This window comes from Rattus rattus, chromosome 9, assembly GCF_011064425.1.
Source record: "Rattus rattus isolate New Zealand chromosome 9, Rrattus_CSIRO_v1, whole genome shotgun sequence".
Classification (NCBI taxonomy): Eukaryota; Metazoa; Chordata; class Mammalia; order Rodentia; family Muridae; genus Rattus; species Rattus rattus.
The window spans coordinates 45,481,445-45,502,065 of NC_046162.1; the positions used below are offsets into that span (position 1 = coordinate 45,481,445).

The 20,621-nt window shown below is 42.1% G+C and overlaps 1 protein-coding gene across 1 annotated transcript in view; it reads right to left on the bottom strand.

Moving 5' to 3' along the window:
- Dnah9 (dynein axonemal heavy chain 9) overlaps positions 1-20,621 on the bottom strand; it is a 343,066-nt gene that overhangs the window by 44,314 nt on the left and 278,131 nt on the right. The window contains exons 54-58 of the mRNA XM_032914418.1: positions 18,594-18,716; positions 16,946-17,150; positions 14,208-14,372; positions 5,771-5,911; positions 1,152-1,322 (exon numbers count right to left, since the gene is read on the bottom strand). Of these exons, the coding sequence (XP_032770309.1) occupies positions 1,152-1,322; positions 5,771-5,911; positions 14,208-14,372; positions 16,946-17,150; positions 18,594-18,716 (805 nt within the window). The remainder of the gene's footprint in view (positions 1-1,151; positions 1,323-5,770; positions 5,912-14,207; positions 14,373-16,945; positions 17,151-18,593; positions 18,717-20,621) is intronic.

Sequence of the window (20,621 nt, forward strand, 5' to 3'; positions counted from 1 at the left end):
TTCATGCAAATTTCTGCTATGTGCATCTGTTTTCAGCCAAAATGCCAGAGCGACTTAAATGCACAGAGAGGAGGACTATATATCTTGGTTAGCAAGTATTATATATCAATCATAAGTGCCATGGAGTATGTGCCTGCAATTTAATTGAGCAGATGACACATACAAACGGCATGATTTGAAGGAAGTGTCAAAGCGACATATGAATATATGCAAAATAGAAGTGCATCTATAAATCAATAAGGAGTTCTGAAGTAGAGAAGTGACTAGCAGGCAGGAGAAGGAATGGATTAATCTAACTACAATTTCTGTCCTGGGGTCTTGGGGAAGATAAGAGACAGGGTTATTAAAACAGGAAGGGGGAACTTTCCAAGGAAAGGGGATCGAAGGTCCAGAGGCTTGGAAAGGCGTGTGGAGAGATGTGTGAATGGGATGGATTTTGGTTTGGCTGTGGATGTGAGTCACATGAGAGGTGGGATCCAGGTTTCTTTGAAGGTTACTCTGTCATCTGGGTCATTCAGCTGGGTTAACATGAATGCCTGAACTCAGATGCTGAAACATACAGGCAGCACAAATGGATGACAGGACACTGGACTTTTAGCACTGGAAAGGGTCTTTGGGCTCATGTAGCCTGTGCTATGCACATTTTTATGCACTTCTACATGGAAAAAACCCCAATTCTGAGTGCTGAGGAAGGTACAAACAAAGAAGTGAAGTTTTAAGGCTTTTTGATGTCAGGGTTAAATGACTAATCAAGGTCTTTTCCTATGATACAGTGACATGGGAAGTCTTAAGTGCTCAAGTTCCCAAGAATCAAAGATCCCTTAGTGTGCTGTGGTGACAGCAATAGGAAGTCCGAGCTATGGATTGTGCACCAATCTATTGGTTGCATGATCAGTGCCAGTTTGATTGGCTGGTGGTGGCTTCTGGAGGGACGTTTTGAGGATCTCAGAATATCCGTTGTCAGCAGGAAGAAAGTACAATGGTTAAGGATGTCTGCTCTGAGGAAGACAATGGTTACTTACGAGTTATGAGTTGAACTATGGTGCATGTGAGGACCAGGTTGAGGTCCTTTGAGAAATTGCTATCATTTCTTAGACAAGCTGACTGGATGGTAAATACTATTCGTGGGAACATTTTTGATTTGATTTTACCTGAAAGGTGAGCTGGGCTAGGTAGGTCAGCTTATCACATTCGAAGAGGCCACGTGTGGTGTACTGGTACACCGAGAAAGTTATACTGTCTATTAGATTAGTGACTCGCTCTTTGACATCTTCACTGGGAGCTGCCTTCTCCACAGCTTTCTGGAAGACAATGCTGAAGGCCTGTGGAGAGAAGAGGAATCATAGGTGATTTATAGAAGCCTCTTCCCTTTGAGGAATATTACAATTTTCTAGTTACTCATTGAAAGCTTTTCCCATCACTTCCTGCTTAGAGGAGACACTAGGAAGAAAATGTGCTATCAGGGACTGGAGAGGTAGCTCAGAGGTTAAGAGCAGTGGCTGCCCTTTCCAGGGGACCCAGGTTTGATTCCCGGTACCCACATGGTTGTTCACAACTGTAACTCCAGTCCCAGGAGATTTGATACTTCTCTGAGGGCAGCAGACATTTTATTAGCTCCTCGTTTGTCCTTCCCAAAACTCTAGATTGACTATGATATTCAGAGGAGGGGGCCTCTCAGAGGTGAGGTCACCAGGAAGTAGGGCATAGAGGTATGATCCCTGACTTTAACCGAGTGAAGTCCTATGCAACTTATGGACTCCGCCAATGAACAGACTGTCACTATTACAGCCTCTGGATCTTGGACCAAGAACTATGAGCCAAATAAGCTTATCTTTATAACTTCCTCAGTGCTGTTAGGGACTGGAGAGATGGCTTGAAGGTTATTAGCCACACAAAATGGTTTAATAAATGTGTATATTGAGTGCTGATTAGTGAAATCAATGAAAAACAAATATACTGTGGCCAAAGGGCTTGATCTAGTATGTTTTTATCAGATAACTCCCTAAACACAAAAATGATACAGTCAAGAATGATTCTTTGTGTTAGTGATGTTATTTAATAGATGACAAAATTCTTGTGGTGCAGAGACAGTGTTCTGAACAACTTTCCTTTCTAAGACTGATCCTGGCACATAGTAGGTAGTGAGATCTACTTTAGTTTATGACTTTTCCTCTCATCAAGAATCTCAAATGCCATATGTTTGTTTCTATTAGTTTTGCATTCATTCTCCCAAGTCTTCGTAAGTATTTTTCAATCTCACTGCCTTTTCTTGCAATGGAAGGAGCACACCCCCCTCCCTTCAGCTCCTTTGAACTACAATCAGGACATGGTATGAAATAAAAATGATGTGACTGAAGTAGAAATTTCTGGCGTGTCATGTGATGCAGACTCATCTGATGTGTTGCTGAAGCAGACCCCTGAGAAGACACATGATGCTTGGAGAGAGTATAAGCAGGACCTGACAGTGTTGGAGCGCTTGCACTGCTAGCTGTGCAATGCTTCATTGGTCTCACGTCTTTGCTGATCTTCACTTCACTGAGAGAGGCATGGCAGAGAACTTCTCCTCGCGTTCTGGTTCTGGTCACTCCTGCTGACTTGTGCTGATTCGGGCACTGCTGCTGATTCATGTTTGGTGACACTTTTGAATTGGTCTGTCAGTATCCTGATCCTACTGATCTGACTGCCTATATCCTGACAACAGAGATTGGGATTGCCCCCAAAGAACTACTTCTGAACAGGTCCACATCCCTTTGTCCTATTTATGATCTTTTCTCTCCTACCCTTGGAGGGTGGGCTAGAAGGGGTAGGGTTAAAGGGTTTGAAAACCCTTATTAAAGATGGTTTTGAAAAGTCTAAGCCTACATGTTGACCAATATTCTATCATTTGAAACTTACTGATTTCTTATAAAAACAAATATTTGGGATACTACATTTTAAGTGTGAGATAGAACAAATAATGAAAGGAAATAAAAACCAAAATATAAGTTGATTTTATCTTTAGTTCTACAGTTTTCTATTCATTTCCCCATTTTCCTTTTGTGGTTCTAAGAGGTTTTAGTCTCTACAACATCGATTATTTGAACCTCGGTGGAAGCCACACAAGGTTTGAGCCTTGGTGTTCTTCATTTAAGAACAGTGAAGACGTACATTTCTTTCTCCCAGTGCCAAGGACTTTCTTGTTAACAAAGTCCTAGGAGCTTTCTTCGGTTGCTGATGATCTCAGCAAGTCTTCTGCCAGTCCTTAGCCCAACCCATTGTATTTACCTTCCCTTGATAGATTTTAAGATAAAATGATAGCTCATTAGAGGCTGATAATGTCCCCTAGGGCCACAGGGAGCAATGCGGGAAGCTTCCACTGGCAGAGCAGATGGGGAGAATGGGTCAGGATAGCTCGCCTTCTCCTTGCTATTACTGTCCACTTCCTCCAAAATTCCCTGCAAAGGCAGTGTCAGTGAAGAACCTCACGGTACTGAATTTGAGTAAGGTGATTTATAATCCAGAAAAGCCCCCAGAGAAAATAGAAATCCTGTCTATGTTTAGCATTTACTTTACACCGAACTTACTTTGGCTGCTAGTATATCCCCCTTTTGGTGTGTGAACGCCTCTGGGGCTGGGCCTGACCCCCACCTTTACAGCTTCCCTAGAAGGTCTCTCCCCCACAGAGGTTTTCTTTTTTCACTGACTTTAACTACCGTTGAAGATTCTTAACATCTGTTCTGAAACTGTTAGGGGCCAAATCAATTTTCTAACATATTAGTATTTTGAAAAATTCCTTCTACTTATGAGAAAATAATAAGTGCATTCTGAGAGTAGGGCTGGCTCTGGTGCTCATGTTTTCTAGAATCCCACCCTTGTCTTACTGTAGGCATTAGAAAGCACAGCGTGGATGACTGTGTCCCACTAATGCCTGAAAAAATGTTAGAAAAAACTTAAAGGATGCTGAAGACCAGGGGCTAAAAGTCACCTACACTTGTTTATAAGTGCTCTATGGAGCCTGGTATACATGGATCCTGTGCTAGGACTAAGATCTAGGTTCAAGTCTGTTTATTATAATTGTAATTATTTCAAAAGACTTATTTATTTAAATTTTTGCATGTATAGTTGTTCTGCCTGTGTGTGTATCTGTTCAGCACATTTACATACAGTGCCCATGAAGCCCTCCCTCCTCATCGCCTCTCTGCTGTTTTATATTTTTCAAGATCTTGTCACAGTTACTTAACCATTACACATTTAATTCTATTTTCAAAGATCACATTGGTCTGTGAACAACTGTCCTTAGCATTCTTAACAACAATATTAGGATTCAAAATATATTTTCCTTCCTTCCTTCTTTCTTCCTTCCTTCCTTCCTTCCTTCCTTCCTTCCTTCCTTCCTTCCTTCCTTCTTTTTTAAGCCAATAGTACTAAACTGGTCTCGAACTCACGATCCTTGTACTTCAGCACCACACCTCAAGATTGGCATTACAGGTGTGCCACTATGCCAGGTGACTTCTTTCTTTTTTTGGAAGTCATGCTTCAAAACCGTCTGCATCAGACTTCTATCGCCATAAAACAATTTACAAACAACCTTTTGAACACATATTCACAAGTTTCACATGATCTCTTGTTCAGAAAGCATCACTGTGCCAGGGTCCTGGTACTGATGGTGCATTTCTACTGCTCTTGAACTCAGGGCATCATCCTGTAGTTCACTTATGCTCATTTCTATGCTGGCTTTCTACTATCTTGTAATTCTTTTGCATGTTTGTAAGATATGAATATCAGCCTATGTTAATTTTAAAACCACAAAATATCATAAACATAGTCCATACATGCTACAGGGTATCGATGCTGTAAGAAAGACATTGGGAAACAGTGACAGGCCATCTCCGATTAAATGAGCCGTACGGATTGAAAGCCTGAAGGTTTCTAAGTCACTCATCACCAACCCTGCATGCTGACCTTGACTTCCACTGTTGATTAAATTGGAAATATTTTATGGAACTGAGGTGTGCTTTGTGTGTGCATTCAAGTTCCACTATGAGAGAAATGCCACCTGCCCTGCACTCTCCCACTCCCCCCCCCGCCCGTGTGTGTGTATACAACCTTTCTGCTTATTGGTTTAAACCAATCATGTTGTTCAGAACTCCCCCACTCACAGCATCTTAATGCCTCTTTAATTATGGTCCTTTGATGAATGCAGTAGGGGATAAGATGTACTTTCATCGAGTCCCAAAAATTTATAGGTCTTTATTTTTTCATGAGTACGATAAGTTTAGTCAGCACTTAAAATGTGCTAAGAACTTTAGTTTTATGGGTATTTCAACAGCCCTAAGTAGTAGCTTTGGGAATATTAGGATAATAAGAAAAGTAATTTAGTGCTGGTCTCTCTTAATTGCTGGAGTTGGTCTTTCATCAATAAAAACAATATATATTTTGGATCTTCTCCATTATATTTTAAGCTCTTTGGGGAAAGAAAAACTCCTTACACTTCTTTTGTTCCTTGGTATCCTTTGCTATGCATCATCCAGCATTAATGGATATTCAATGTGCTTACTAAACAAATGAGGAAGATATTCACAGCAGAAACCTCTTTTGTTATGGTAAGTTACATAAGACGAAATCAAAGAAGTGGGGATTGTCACATAAGTCTAATGTGCAGCTGCTTCCCTGGCTTAAATCTTGAAGATCTGCCATCACTAAAGAAGATGGGTAAGTTCTCATGGACCCTAGGTCGATAGTGCTATTTTGCTATATTATGATTATGGGGAAAAGTCTAGGTGACAGTTACCTTGAGGGAGAACTGATACATCGGATGGATCTTGCTGAGGTCATTCATGATGAAGTAGAGCAGAGATGCCCGGGCAGCTGCTGGCCTATAGTGCTCTCGGGCCTCATTGATTTTTACTTCCGTCAATTTGGCTTCCTGGACCTGGAAACATAGATCATTGCTTAAACCAATCAGGACTTGAGGGAAGCAACCTCCACCTTCCATTGAGTAGATACCCGTCTGCATATGGAGTGCAGTGAACTGGGATGCACAGAAGCTCAAAAAAAAATCACTGTGATATTCCTTAATAGAGCTCAAGTGTAACAGAAGATTATATAGTCCTGGTTGTCCCTGACAGTGTGTCAGCTCCTCTAGTTGGGAAGTATGGAAAACTCTAAGCACCATGTCTAACAGGATGAGTTCTTGGAAAACCAAGAGATATATATCACTCGAAAGTGAGAACTAGTAGAAATCAGAGAAGGGGGCACAACATAATTTTAATTCTTGTGAGTGTATGTGTATGTGTGTGTGCATGCGTGTGCACATATGCGATGATGGGGGTTGATTCCAGAGTCCTGTACATGCCAGAAAGAATCTCATCATTGAGCTACAAACTTAGCTCCTTTCTTAATTTAACTGGAAGAGCTATATACTAAGTCCTAAGGAAATTCTTTCAGTGGAATATTTCATTTTCAGAAGTATTCAAGTCATAGGTAAAAAGAGGGTTAAGAGAGTTAAGTGTCCAGACTGTATATTTCTGTAAGACTGTGTCTTTATACATGGGCTTCAACTCTTTCTTGTCCTTAGATTCCAAAATAGAATTAAAATATTGGGAACTGGAGAGTCCATCAGGAAAAAGCATGTTCTCAGAACAAATGATTATAATTTACAGTTGGAAGTTGTGGAATGAGAATGGCCGCCATACTGCATGTTTGGATATTTGGTCCACAGTTTGTGGGCCTGTTGGGAAGGATTAGGAGGTGTGGTCTTATAGGAGGTGTGTCCTTAGGCCTGGGCTTTGAGGTTACAAAGCCCATGCTTGTCTTAGTTAGCTTACTCTTCCTTGTGCTTATGGAATAAGATCTAAGCTCTGGCCTACTGCTTCAGCACCATACCTAGTTGCCTGCCACTGAGTCCCCACCATGATGGACTCTAACTCTCTGGAACTGTGGGTGCCAAGTTAAATGCTTTATTCTATAAGTTACCTTGGCCATGGCATTTTATCATAGCAGAAGAAAAGCAACTAAGACAGAAATTGGTACCAGGAAGTGGGCTATTGCTGTGACAGGCCTGAGCGTGCTGAGTTTTGGAAGACTGTGGAAGACAATGGGCCTTCAGACTAGGAAAGTGAATGAACACTGTAAACAGGCCATTTTAACAGGAGTATGGAAGACAGTAGTGCAGAGGGCAGTGTCCACTATGAAGGCCAAGCTCGAGAGATTTAAGAGGAAAACAATACTAGTAACAGGCTAGAGATTATCCTTGTGATATTTTGGCAAATAATATAGCTCCTTTTTACCCTGTACTGAGAATCTGCCTAAGGCTAAGTCAAAGAGTATGGGAAAAATTTAATTGGCAGAGATTTTGAGGCAGCCTAATATTGATTCTGTTACTTGGATATTAGTAACCACTCATGAAGATTTACAATGAACAAGAGCAAGAATGGAAAAAAGTACAAAATGATAATTTTAAAAAGAAAGAGAGCACCAGAAAATTTAATGTTAGGGCCAATGCTTGTTCTGTAAAGATGAGGAGAGGCCCAATGTGAAATGGTATAAAGGGAGTGGTGCTTTCATTGCAAAACTGCAGAGGCCAAGTGAGTGGTAGGGAAGAAGTCCCTGTATGGAGACCTAGAGTGCCCATAGTGTGAAGCTGTGAAAGTGAAGTGTATTATGGGATGTCAGGATGTTGGAGATGCCAGAGTTGTGGGATACCTGCCGAGGACAGCTGCAGACAGAAGTGGGACCATGAAAGAGAGAAGCTTGCTCTAGTCAGCAAAGCTGGAAGGAAGAGGCATAAAAGTCATTGACATTAGACATAGAATTCTGAGTTTGCCCCTACTGGGTTTTAGTCTTTCTTTGATAGAATATTTCCTCACTATGCCCTCTTTCCCCTCTTTTGGAATGTTAATATATATCCTGTGCCATTGTATAATGGAAATACGTAATTTGCTTTTGGATTTTACAGGGGATTACAGTTGAGAGATTGCTGTGAATCTCAGAAGAAACCGAGATTTTGGATTCCCACTGTCTTCCACTTGGAACTTTGGACTTTTAAACTGTGAATGACTCCAGGGACTTTTGAAATCAGATCAAATGCATTTTACATTATGGCATGGCAATAAGCTTTGGGAGCTGGGAAGGGAAACATGGTGGTTTGAATGAGAATGATCTCTATAGGCTCGTATGTTGGAATTCTTGGTTCCTATGTGGCAGGACTTTGGGAACAGGAGGTACAGTCTTGTGGGAGGAGGTGTGTCACACTGGAGGTGGTTTTGAGCTTTCAAAAGTTCATGCAACTCTGCTTTGTGCTTGTGGATTGAGGTATTAGCTCTCAGCTACTGCTCCAGCCAGTATCATCAGGCCTGCCTGCTGCCTGCCCACTGCTATGCTGCCTGCCATGATTGTCATGGGCTCAAACTCTCTGGAATCATGAACCCCAAATTAAATTAAATGCTCTCCTTTTATATGTTACCTTGGCCATGGTGCTTCATCATAGCAACAGAAAGTACCTCAGATAGAATCATTACAAAAGGACAATTAGAAGACTCCTTCCATCTACATTTGGAAGACTGAGGCAGGAAAATCACAAAGTCTAGACTAGCCTGGGTCACAGAGTTAGACCTTGTCTCAAAAACCAAGATCTTTTTTCTTCTAAAACAACCTCTTCCCTTAAACAACGTACTTCATGAAGGTTAGTACATTAAGAATGGAAGGCAAGTAAGCAACCCCAAAACAACCATTAAATGAGTATACTTAGAGCAGTAGATATATCAGAAAGCCTCCGACAAAGGCATTCAGAAAGGGAGCGGGCTTACCTGAAAAGAACTGACAAGAATGCCTGAAAATAACCCAGTTACTTAGATGTAATAGTGAATGAGATAAATAGAATCAAGAACAGAATAGGAGAACTGGAAGACCTGGAGAATGGTTAAAATGAGCTCAGAAAGACACAGGGTGGAAAGTTGTGAGCATTTACAAGAATGGCATCAGGATGAGAGAATCTAAATAAGCTTAGCAGAAACATGTAGAGAATAGAGAAAATGAAGGAGGGGTAATGTCTAAAGCTAATAATTACCCGCAATTAACAAAATATCACAGCTTTTATTTGAAAGGAGCATATCCCTCTTAAGTATGATAAATAAGGGTTCATCTTTATCATACAGTGAAATTTTAGAACATCAATGATGACATTGGAATATTAAAAGCCATCAGAAAGTATAAGGTACCAATAAAAGAGTAGTAATTAGATGGAAAGCAGACTCTTAACAGCAATAACAAGCCATAGGATACATTATGAAACAATAATGAAAGCTACAAGGGAATGATTAAGATTAAGGTACTCTAAAATTTGTTTGGAAGATGCTAGATATATTGCTTAATTTCATACCTCATTGAAACATATATATTGAAGTCACATTTAAAATGACATACATATGCTATATAACCAAAAAGGGTTAAGATAAAATATAGCGGCATCTTTCAAATCATCGAGGGCTAAGAGAAGAAGTGTAAAGAAAAAAAATTAGTGAAGAGAAGAATGATCCACTCTAGTTAGAACTGCCATTAGCTCAAACCGAGGATGCATGAAAGAGCTGTATGTAAACACAGCAATTAGTATACTAGCTTCAAAATACACCTTGAAAAGAGAGAGAGAGTTGGGACAGAAGTACTCTGCACAGGTGGACAGTGCTGACCCCAGAAGACATGAGTTAACAGATGAGAACCCCAGGACGAGGCATAAGTTACCACCCTGCAAGTTATTTGGTTCCAAGAGGCCCTGAGATTTTTCAGAAAACACAGGCTTTCGCCATTGCTCTTGTTCTTCACCACAACTCCATAAAAATCCCATTGCTGAAGTCGGCCCACACTGGCTGCGAGGACACAAAAGTAGCAACCTCACACCAGCAGGAAAGTTGTCCCTGCTGGCTAGCTTTTATAGAACTGCCAAGCACTACACGCTTGTTTGGGAGTGATTTCATGATCTTCCTCAGTGTCTGGCATTGCTCACTGCGTCGTTGGCCTGCCAGGTGACATAGTCCCACTCACGCAGTAGTGGCATGGCTGTTAAGGGATAACTAACGACTTTCTCACTGGATTTGAGGAAGTGCTCTCTAGAAGTGTACTCAGACTTTTTAATCCTAGTCAAAACCCATGTCCAGGGAAGCTAAAGAGTAAAACCTGCTGTTATTATTTTTGCTAAATGGCCGTAATATCAAAATATCTTGTAAATATTTATGTTTATGCCCACACATTTGGACTGCTCTCAACCAAACTGCAGAGGCTATGGAGTGCTCAGTTCTAAACAAGACATCTATGTTACCTACCCCACTCAAGGTTCAGGGAGCATCGCAGAAGGGAAAGCAGAAACAGAGAGAATGTGTCGGAGGATAGGAGGGAGTACAGTAGATCACTGTCTTCTGGACATGACATAGCTATCAGAATCATTAACTCACAGTAGCTCTCGTTACCTTTCTAAGAGCTGCAGAGTATCAAACCATCCCGACCTTGGCATAGACGGAGCAGATGGTTTCCAGGCTTCACCCCTTACTGAGGAGCTATTGGCACTGACGGTTGCTTGGGGCAGGGGCGGGGGGAATCATTTTGTACTGAGGATGTAGCCATTGCTAGGTTTCCCGTGTTTCAGAGGTTAGAGCCATGCTTACAAGCATATGAGCAGCTCTACCAGGACTTGCTGGTTACCAAAACGTGAAAAGAAACGAAGCTGGAAAGGGTTTTCTGGGATAGGGAAGGTTTGGGAGAAGTGTCAGGGGAATGAATGGGGTGAATGTGTGCCTTAGTCACTGTCATATTGTTGTAAAGAGATACCATGACCAAGGCAATGCTTATGAACGAAAGAATTTAACTGGGCTGCTTCCTCACAGTGTCAGAGGTTTAGACCACTATCACCATGGTCTGGAGTATGGTGGCATGCAGGCAGTTACTGGAACAGTAGCCGAGAGCTGCAATTTGATCAAGAGGGAGTAGGCAGCTGGTGTGGGTCTTTGAAACCTCAAAGCTACCCAGTGACATATTTTTTTCAAAAGCCACACCTCATAATCTTTATAACCCTTTCAAATGATACCACTGCCTGGTGACTAGGCATTCAAATAAATGAGCCTATAGGAGCTATTCTTATTCAAACTACCAGTAATGATCATATTTTATTGTGTGTGTGTATATATATATACATATATATGAACTTCTTAGAAACAAAAAACCTTAAAAATATTTAAGAAAATGGTTTGTTTTTAATGTCAATTTATAAAGTTAATAAAAGAACATTTTGTAGGGATGCAGGAGGAGAACTTTTATGTATAGTTGATGAGAACATAAGTATTATAGCTACTTGAAACTCTTTCAGGGGACGCTGGCTTAATTTCTAGCATCTATGTGGTAGTTTACAAGTATTTATAATTCTAGTTCCAGAGGATCTTATACTGTTTTCTGGGTTCTACAGGCACTAGGAACGTAAATAGTGCACAAACATACATGTAAACATTCATACACATAAAATAATAGACAAATATTTTTAAGAGTACTATAACCAACATGGAAAACAGTAAAAACCAAAACTAAAAGCAAAACAAACAGCACAATTCATCTCTGATCTACCATTTGGCACATATCTAAAGGATCAACTGCATGTGTTCAAAGGTAGTTTACTATAACAGCATTCTTAGTTCATGATAGCCAAGTCATAGAACCAACCAAGATGTTCATTGACACATGAATAGATGAAGGAAAACATGGTAGATATCCATAATGGATTATTATTCAGCTAAAAGGAGGGTTGTAGTTCTGATACTGATAAAGGAGATGAAACTGGAAGGAACTATGTTGAGTAAAATAAGCCAGGCATAGCAGCCCAAGCATTTTGTGTTTTTATTAGCTTGGAAAATGGATGGCACAGAAGCAGAGATTGGACCAGTGATCGCTAGAAGCAGGACTCAGTGGGGTGAGTAACACCACAGAGGTTAAATAAGAGACACCCCTACACAAATAGATCTGCTATCCTATGGCCGAGAGTCTACAAGAATTTGTAATGCTTGAGATGAAAATGCTAATAAGAACTCTAAGAAAAAAATCCAACTACCATATGTCAATGATGCTAATAAATATAAATTGGTTAAGTTCAGTAGCTGAACCTCAGAAGAGCATTAAAATCACATAATTTTCAGTCACTGTCATTACAGATTTAGTTTTTTAATGCCCCCCAACTGCTTAGCATTGCTCATTAATCTCTGTGCCTCTAGTCAACTTGTTCTAATTTTCCATAAATATTCTAAATTTCCACCTCTCTCCCAACATCATATCTGAACACCACTCCCTCATTTGGAGCAGATAAGACTGACTCCTGGAGTCCCTAAAATACCATCACAGGACAGAATGCAGTTCCGTGCGTCCTACAGTCCTAACCGCCACTGTCTGCACAACTGCCCTCCGATGTCCTCCAAGTGATAGATTTCTCACCACATGTCCCTGCTGTTAAGCCCCCTTGGCTTTATAGAGTCAGTCAGAGATGAGTTACCTTCATTTCTGCCTGTTCCGTCTCTGATTATCTGCATCTTTCTCCCACTTGTACACATCCACCCATGGACCAATAGTAGCCTCAAGTCTGCCCCTTACGCCTTATGACATTGGCAACTGATTCTCCATTTTTCTATAGACAAAATTCTCATCTACCATGACTTATATGATCTCACCAGACCCATTGCACTAAACATCTCCTCTCATTGCTGTGAATTCAGGGCCTTGCCTTAGAGGCCCACCATTCCTTATAATCCACTCATGCTGCTTGTAGCCCCAAATGCTGCCATGGAATTAGAAATCTGGCACCTTTCAATTAAATACCTATTAGATGGATGAGGAAGGGGAAAAGAGCCTCTAAAAGGGAGGACAATAGAGATGAGAAAGCTCTGTCTGGCATGTGGCAAGCAGTGGTTCGTTGACTTTAAAAAGACGAAGCAAGGAAGGATGTTGTGAGAAGAGATCAGCAGGGCTGGCCCACCCTCTGATCTGGTCTCTCGGGATCAGAGCTGTGGACTTTCTACACTTTCAGGCTTGCATGGCTCCCCACTTCCCTGGAGATATAGCTTCCAAGATGACGGACGGTAAACCTTCCTCGGAGAGCAGCCATTCAGTTAGGTTGGGTCTTTTCAATGTAATCACCATTATTGCTTAGTTCAGACCTGGCTGCTTATGACTTATTACTTGTTCTGTTTTTAACATTTTGGTGGTATAGAGGACTGAACACAGGGTCTTGCACATACAAGGCCTTTCTTTCTTTTCTGATGTTGACCCTACATTGAACAAAGCCTTTCCTGTTTGGAGGAATCTTAGGAAGCAGGCAGTTAGCACACTCCTTCAGAGACTTGTTGGTTCTGGGTCCCCATTATAGATGTGAGAAGTCCTCATTGGGGACAGTCTCAGAACTGGTCTGATCTGGGCAGGGAGAAAATACAGAAGGGCGTGCACATGGGTGGGGGTTTGGTGGGAAGGGTGAAGAGTTGAGTCCTCTTTCTCATCAAGTCATTTTCTAGTCTCCACGGGGAAACAGCTTTCCCAACATGCGATGTAGGAGGAAATCTGTGTACTGTAACTGTTTCCCAGGATGATATTGTTAAGAGCTGAGTTTCTTGGGATTGTACTAATGTTTTCTCATTAAAATCAGACTTTGAGATCCTTATGTCAGCCAGGAGATTATCTTAGGACACAATCACATCTGAATTATTCAATTTAGACAGTTATGAGGTGACTCTACAAACGTTGGCATTCTCTGTGGGCACCATTCCCTGCAGAAAAAGCAGAGCCCCACTCAGACTTAAGTGGTTTGTGAAATGGAAATATCAAAAGCTTTTTCTAGAAGGCAGTAGCTTCTAGAAAGCCAGGATGGGCAGAGGTCACTCTAGAATTGTGCCTGGACTTTTAAAACACCTTTTAAAATTTATATTTTTCTTTATTCTTGAGAATTTTATACTTGTATATAATAAAGTTGATCATACCCACCCCCATTTTTCTCCTCTAATTTTCCCTGTATCACTCTCAACATGTCTACTAACTTTATGTCTTTTTGACAACCTGTAACATCCAAGCAGCACTGCCTTTATATGTGTGGACTTTTTAGAAGAAACTTGGGAAGATGGAAACAGAAGCCAGATTCAGGTTCTGAGATCAGAGGAAGTGGGAGCCAAAGGCACATGTGGTCTGGGCCTCTAGGCGTCCCAGAGTGGGCGTACCTTTTCCTGCACCTCTGCAGCCATCTGCTTGGTGACCTCCAGGTTCTCCACCAAGGCTGTTTCTCCCAGGAAGTTCCCTGAGGCTGAAGAGAGGCGAGACAGCAGGTTGTCCTCTAAGGTTTTGAGGGTGATTTTGAAACCGTTCTGCTGCTTTGTGAGATCTGACTGTAAACATCAAGCAAGAGGAGTCAGAGACCCCATAGCCTCTTACTCTAGGACAGGCTTGAATAGATAAACGTTGGAAGGGCCAGAGTCTCTCCCTGCGGAGAGAGGGTACCAAGGGTACAGCGGCAGGATGCTTTTGACTCTGAGCAGAAGTGAGCAGGTGAGTGGGGTCCCAGCTGTGTCTGTACAGTTGACTGCCATGATTCTGGGAGTGAAAATGCAAGTGGTTTAGCCTGAAACTGTGGTTAAAGTTTCAGCTGAATCAAACATGACCAGACCTATCCATGTCATTGTTCCCGGAACAGCAGCCTATGAGTGATCAGTGTACATTTGCAACATAGTGGGTGTTAGAAGTAATCCAGAGGTGATTGAAGTATGTGAGAGGAGGTGGGCACGTTCTATGCAAATAGATCATTTACATAAGAAACTAGACCATCAGCAGTTTAGTATCTGAGGGGCTCCAGGACACAACTCCCCACTGAATGGAGAACATGGGCTGGCTTGTGCTCTTTGCATGTGAGTAATCTGTGACTCCCAGTCCTCACACTTAATAGTTCTGTGCTATGCGATCACTACATAGAACTCATGAGCAGAGAGTAGAGTAACAAACAGTTTAGTTCTCCATAGAGTTCTGTCTGCTGTTTGCTGGCATCAGATGAACAGTAAAGTACTTAAAAGACAAACTCATCCGCCTCATGCAGTTCTAACAAGGTCCTCAGCTGTGGCCAGGGCAGGACTGGAATCCCAGCAACTCTCAGGTCGTCTTTGCTCTGTGATCATTTGGCTGGGCATCCTAAAGCACTGAGCACTCTTTATTTGTACACTGGCAGATGAGAGTTAACTCCAGATAGCCCTAGCATCTTTGAGTTGTGAAATCTTTTGATCTCAGTTAAGAACAACTTACATATTAGGGCTTTTAGCCATGCCTCTCTTCTCTGTCTCTGTCTCTGTCTCTGTCTCTCTGTCTCTGTCTGTCTGTCTCTCTCTCTCTGTCTCTCTCTCTCTCCCCTGTCTTTAACTTATTATTAATTACATGTATGACTTATGTGTACATGTGCCTGTATGTGGACATGTATAGGTGCCCAAACAGGCTAGAAAGTGTCAGCTCTCCTGGGGCTGGAGTTACAGATTGTTATGAGCTGTCTCACATGGATGATGGGGACAGAACTTGGATCCTCTACAAGAGAAGGAGCATGATCCATCGCTCTAAGCCCTGTTCAGTCTCTTAAAAACATTAGTCCAGCCTGAGGGTAGGACTGGATATTCCCTTTTGGGAACACTGTTCCTAGAGGCTTTCAAATTGCTTAGGAAATAGCTCAAAGGCCAACGCTTCATAGAAGCTTTCTGATGACTACTACTTAAATTAACTCCTTTAAACTGTACCTTTTGCATGAATGCACACACACAGACACACACACAGACACACAGACACACAGACACACACACACACACACACACACACACACACACACACACACACACACACGATTCTGGCAAATGGGAGGCAGAGACATGATAATGATGCGTTTGAGGCCAACTTGGCCCTGTAGCTTTCTATACTACCTAGTTTCATTTTCCAAAAATTCTTTTTAGTAGCTAAAATGACGTTATTTCTCAGCTTGCATTTCTACTTCCTGTGCTCCCCTCTGCTTGTCTGTAAGCTCTGTAGATGGCTACATGATCTTCCTTGGGCCCTTTTGGGTCTTCCACACAATAATCTTGCTTGTAGACTTGGGCTTTAGAGTGTGTCTTTAACAGTATATGATGGTCTGGGGTGAGTTCTAGGGAGGTTTGGACTCAATCTCACATATGCTGTGAAAGGTTGGTTTCCCTTCTTGGCCTATATTATCTAACCTAATCACACCTAAAGAGAGAAGGGAAAGCATGCTCATGGCATGGACTGAACTATGCTCCCTCAAATTTGTATGCTAAGACTAATCCTCCAACGGACTATGTAGGAACGTACTTAGGTGTCATAGAGGGGAGCTCTTGCTAGATGGGATTAATATTCCTAGAAGAAACGTAAGAGGGGGCTCCTAGCTCTACACATGTATAAGAGGTTATGTGAGCAGGCACTGCCAGCAAGCCAAGAAAAGATGCCTCACAAGGAATAGCTATACCAGCAACATGGTCCCCAACTGCAGAAGTGATAGGACCCAGGCTCTTTATGCTGCTTGACATGTACCTTAAACTGGCTAAGACACAACCCAGTCAGGATGAGCCTGTTTCTGTTACCCATGCATAATTTAATCCTACTTGGCTTTGGATGGCTGTATGTGAGTAGTGAGATCAGATGCTCTCATATCAGAGCACTGAGCCAGGCCCTACTCTTGGGGACAGGAATGTTACCTCTTCTAGCTTTCTGCTTCTGTTCTTCAGCCAACCACATTCTTCCTTTCCCAACTGGGTATTCCCAGGTGACTAGGTAGGGTTGGGACTCATCCAATATCTTGATGAACCTACTTTGCTGGATTTTAGGAGAAACTTGTCCACTCCTGTTCCTACAGTGGCTACACTGCAGGACCCAGTGGAGGGCACCCATTCCTTCCTTCCTCAGTGAATCTCTGACACACCTTCAGATGCTCCAGGTCTGGTCTCTCCATGCTGACCACAGCAGCTAGCAGCTGGTCTTCCAGGCCATCCCTGGTCACTGTGAAGTTGATCAGGGTGGCCTGAGCCTGCAGCTCAGGCTGGTAGTGAGGGTTGGCCAGCTTGGTGTGAAGGATGAGCCGGAACTTGGGATTGAATTCACATTCCTTGTCTCCAATCTTAATGAACCTGGAACACAGAGGATGGGGGCCTTCAGGTATAATTTTAGATTTATTTTTTTAATAGGAGCACAGTCAATAGTATTATCATAGTCTCATAAATTTTTCCTAATTATATCCAACAACTACCTATGACCTTTCTTTTCCTTAATATTGGGAACAGGCTGGAAAGATTAAGTTTTGTCTCATGCTTCATTTTATACTGTAAAGCTTTAGACAGAGTCGTTCCCACTGTCAGTATAGATTCGGATACTATGAGAATGTCCCAGCAGATGGCAGCACAGAACTTGCCAGAAGGGGCATCTGCTTGCAGTTGGCAGGAAGATCGTCCTAGGCAGCTAGAGGGCTTCCTTTTTCTAGGCTAGCAAAGGAATGACTTCGATGGGTGAAAATAACTAAACACAGAGGCAGGTCTAACCTGAAACACAGAAGGGTAAACTGGGAACTCTGCAACCAGTAAGGTTTCTGCTAAGGCTTAGACATGGTTTTTATCCAAAGATGCATGTACTAGAAACCAGACCTTCTATATTTATAGTATGGTTGGGTGCGTGCATGTGTGTGTGTGTGTGTGTGTGTGTGTGTGTGTGTGTCTGTCTGTCTGTCTGTCTATCTGTCTGTCTGTCCGAGAGGTGGAAGGTAATTGTAAGTGTTAATTGTAAGTGTTAATGCTGTCTCTTGGGAAGGGCCTGGGTCTAGCAGGAGTGGATTAGACTCTGAAAGAGTAAGCCTGGAACCTCTACAATCTCTTGCTTTCTGTCTCATCATGATAACACCCCCCCCGCCCCTGTCATGGACTCCTGCCACAATGCTATCTATCATGTTATGATATCACAAAAAACAAAAACAAAAACAAAAACAAAAACCCCAAAGCCAAACCAACACAAAAAACTCTTATTGGATGTAGTTGGTTAACCTTGGACTATCTGTTTCTAAAATTGTGAACCACACAAATGAATTTTCTTAATAAACTACTTAACCTTGAGTCTTTTGTTACAACAACAGGAAATAGGTAAGGATGGCCCCAGAGTTAATCACACTCTCATGTTAATTAGCATGTCTATCATATGAGATGGAAGCCCCTCTACTTCCTTCATTTTCTCATTCCTCTAAACTTCCTCTCTCTACCCTGTCATCAAACTGACTGGGACCTGAGTTCTGAGCCTCACACATTCGGCTTGAATCAAATGTATGTCTTAGAAGTCTGTTGACTCTGACCCCTTTCCCTTAGGCCTCCCATTAAATTGTGTACTGTAGAAACAGGGCAGGGAGTTGTAGGCTTCTAGAATCCAAGGGCAATGAAATGCCCTGATGCTAAGTGAGAGGAAGGTGGGCTAGCTGCACCCAGCTTCCTGACCTAAGCCCAGGGGTAAAAGTTTTAGAAGTGACCTCTCAATAGCTTTAACCAGAGCAGTGGACCCGTTCTGAGCACGGCAGCTGTGCAGCCAAGTCTCACCGTCCTTTCTTAATGACTTCTCTCCCAAGCAAAGGTCCCAGGACAGGATCAATGGACTCCTCAAGGTTCTCAATCAGCACCACATCTCCAGCTTCCAGAGCACGCTCTATGGTCTGAAGGCAGCTGAGGAGAAAGTTAGGCAGTGTGAGTCCACACCAACGCATGCATCTGAGGCAATTTAACACATCCACTGTGCCTCTGAGGGAAATACAGTGCTGGACAGGGAGGCATAGCTTCCAGAAATGTCTTCAGCTGCTATGTTTATCTCTACTTCAAATGACATTTATGGGGTTCTTAAAAACATTTTTTAGTAGATATGACAAAATAAAAAGAAATATGAAAATTAACCACAAACCCTCTGTCTGTTATTTAAAGTTCAGTATTTACTGTAGACATCTGCTTATTTGGGTGGCTCTTTGGTACTGGGTGGTGGGGGGTTGGTTTGGGTCCCCATGGGAAACAAAATCAACAACTGCTCAATTTAAAACTATTGGTTAAATAAAAATAACTATAGATAATTTCTGTAGGGATTAGAGGTAAGTAGTTTTGGAGTTAATATAGTTGGGGTTACAGAGAGTGGAGAGAGAGAGAGAGAGAGAGAGAGAGAGAGAGAGAGAGAGAGAGAGGAGGAAGAAGGAGGGGAGGGAGGAGGAGGAGGAAGGGAGGAGGAGGAGGCTACCATCAAAGGTGAACTATGGCCAGGAGAAAAAACAAGCATTTGGGGTACACCACTGGGGAAGCAGGCAGGCCAGTAGATTAGGGGTTGCTCTCAGTAATTGTTAAAAACAAAATAAGCATAGTCTAAGTCTCATTCATTTATAAGCTAGACGGGGATAGCATTAAATGGTTCAACTACACCCTTACATGAAATGATGTCATGTGTGCATACACTCTGCAGTCATCCTTCCATACACTTATTTATAATATTTAATTCCGGGAAATGCTGGGTAATGGTGGTTGCATAGGATTATCAACAATGCGGGTGGGGATGCCTGCATATGTTATACACACAATTGTTCCCGATTATTTCAGACACAGGGTTGGCAGCCTGTGTCTCTGTGCAGCCTGTAGGTATAAAGAGCTGACCACATTACATTTTCAATTTTAGTTTTTTTTATCATTGAATTCATATGACACTTTTGCTTTATAACCTAGTTTTTATATATAAAATGTAAACATTTCCCCAAGGCATTGAATATTCTTCCAAAGTAGATTTTTACACATGTAAAATAAGACATTTATTATACTTAAGAACAGATTTTATCTACTTTATGAAAACTCTAAACTGGCACATGGCATATCCCTTTAGCTCACAGTGCAAGCTGGCACACCACCACCAGTTAACCCACAAATAAGCTGTGTTTAAGCTGTGTTGGGAGTCCTAGGAAACATATACTATTTTTTTTAATTTTACTTTTATTACTTGTTTGCTGTGTATTCTTTCATGTGAATGAAGGTCACAAGAAGAGGGACCTGATCCCCTAGTACTGGACCTGATGGTTCCTGAGCTGTCATGGTCAGGGGCTCCTGGCCCTCTTCCTTTATGGACACTCTTCTAGGCTAATCCCTTCCATCAATTCATAAGGGTATGGGAGCATTTTGCAGCCACTCTGGGGCAAGAGGCCAGCCTTGCTCTGGACATTTTTCATTTTCAATGGCACAACCTTACCTTGTGACTTCTCATCTATCACTGTCAGTCCCATTTGTGGGCAAGGGCTTTCCTTCTGTGATTTTTTCCCTAAGGCCACATGATAGTCTGGTCTAGCCACTTCCTCCTGACAATTGTTTTTGCCAGGCAGGTCCCTGGGGACTCCTTTATTTTGTCCATTCACAGTCCTCATGCTTTGTGTTCTCTGATGCAGTGAACGTGGAGTGACAGGTGTCAGTCAGATGGCCTCCACTGATGTCAGTTTGAGCCTGCTGGTGCATGTCTAACATCATGAGAAGAGTCATGTTGTAGAGGGAGGACAAACTGGCAGCAAAACCCAAGAGCCCATGAGCCAGGATGAATAAAGTAAACCTAATCCA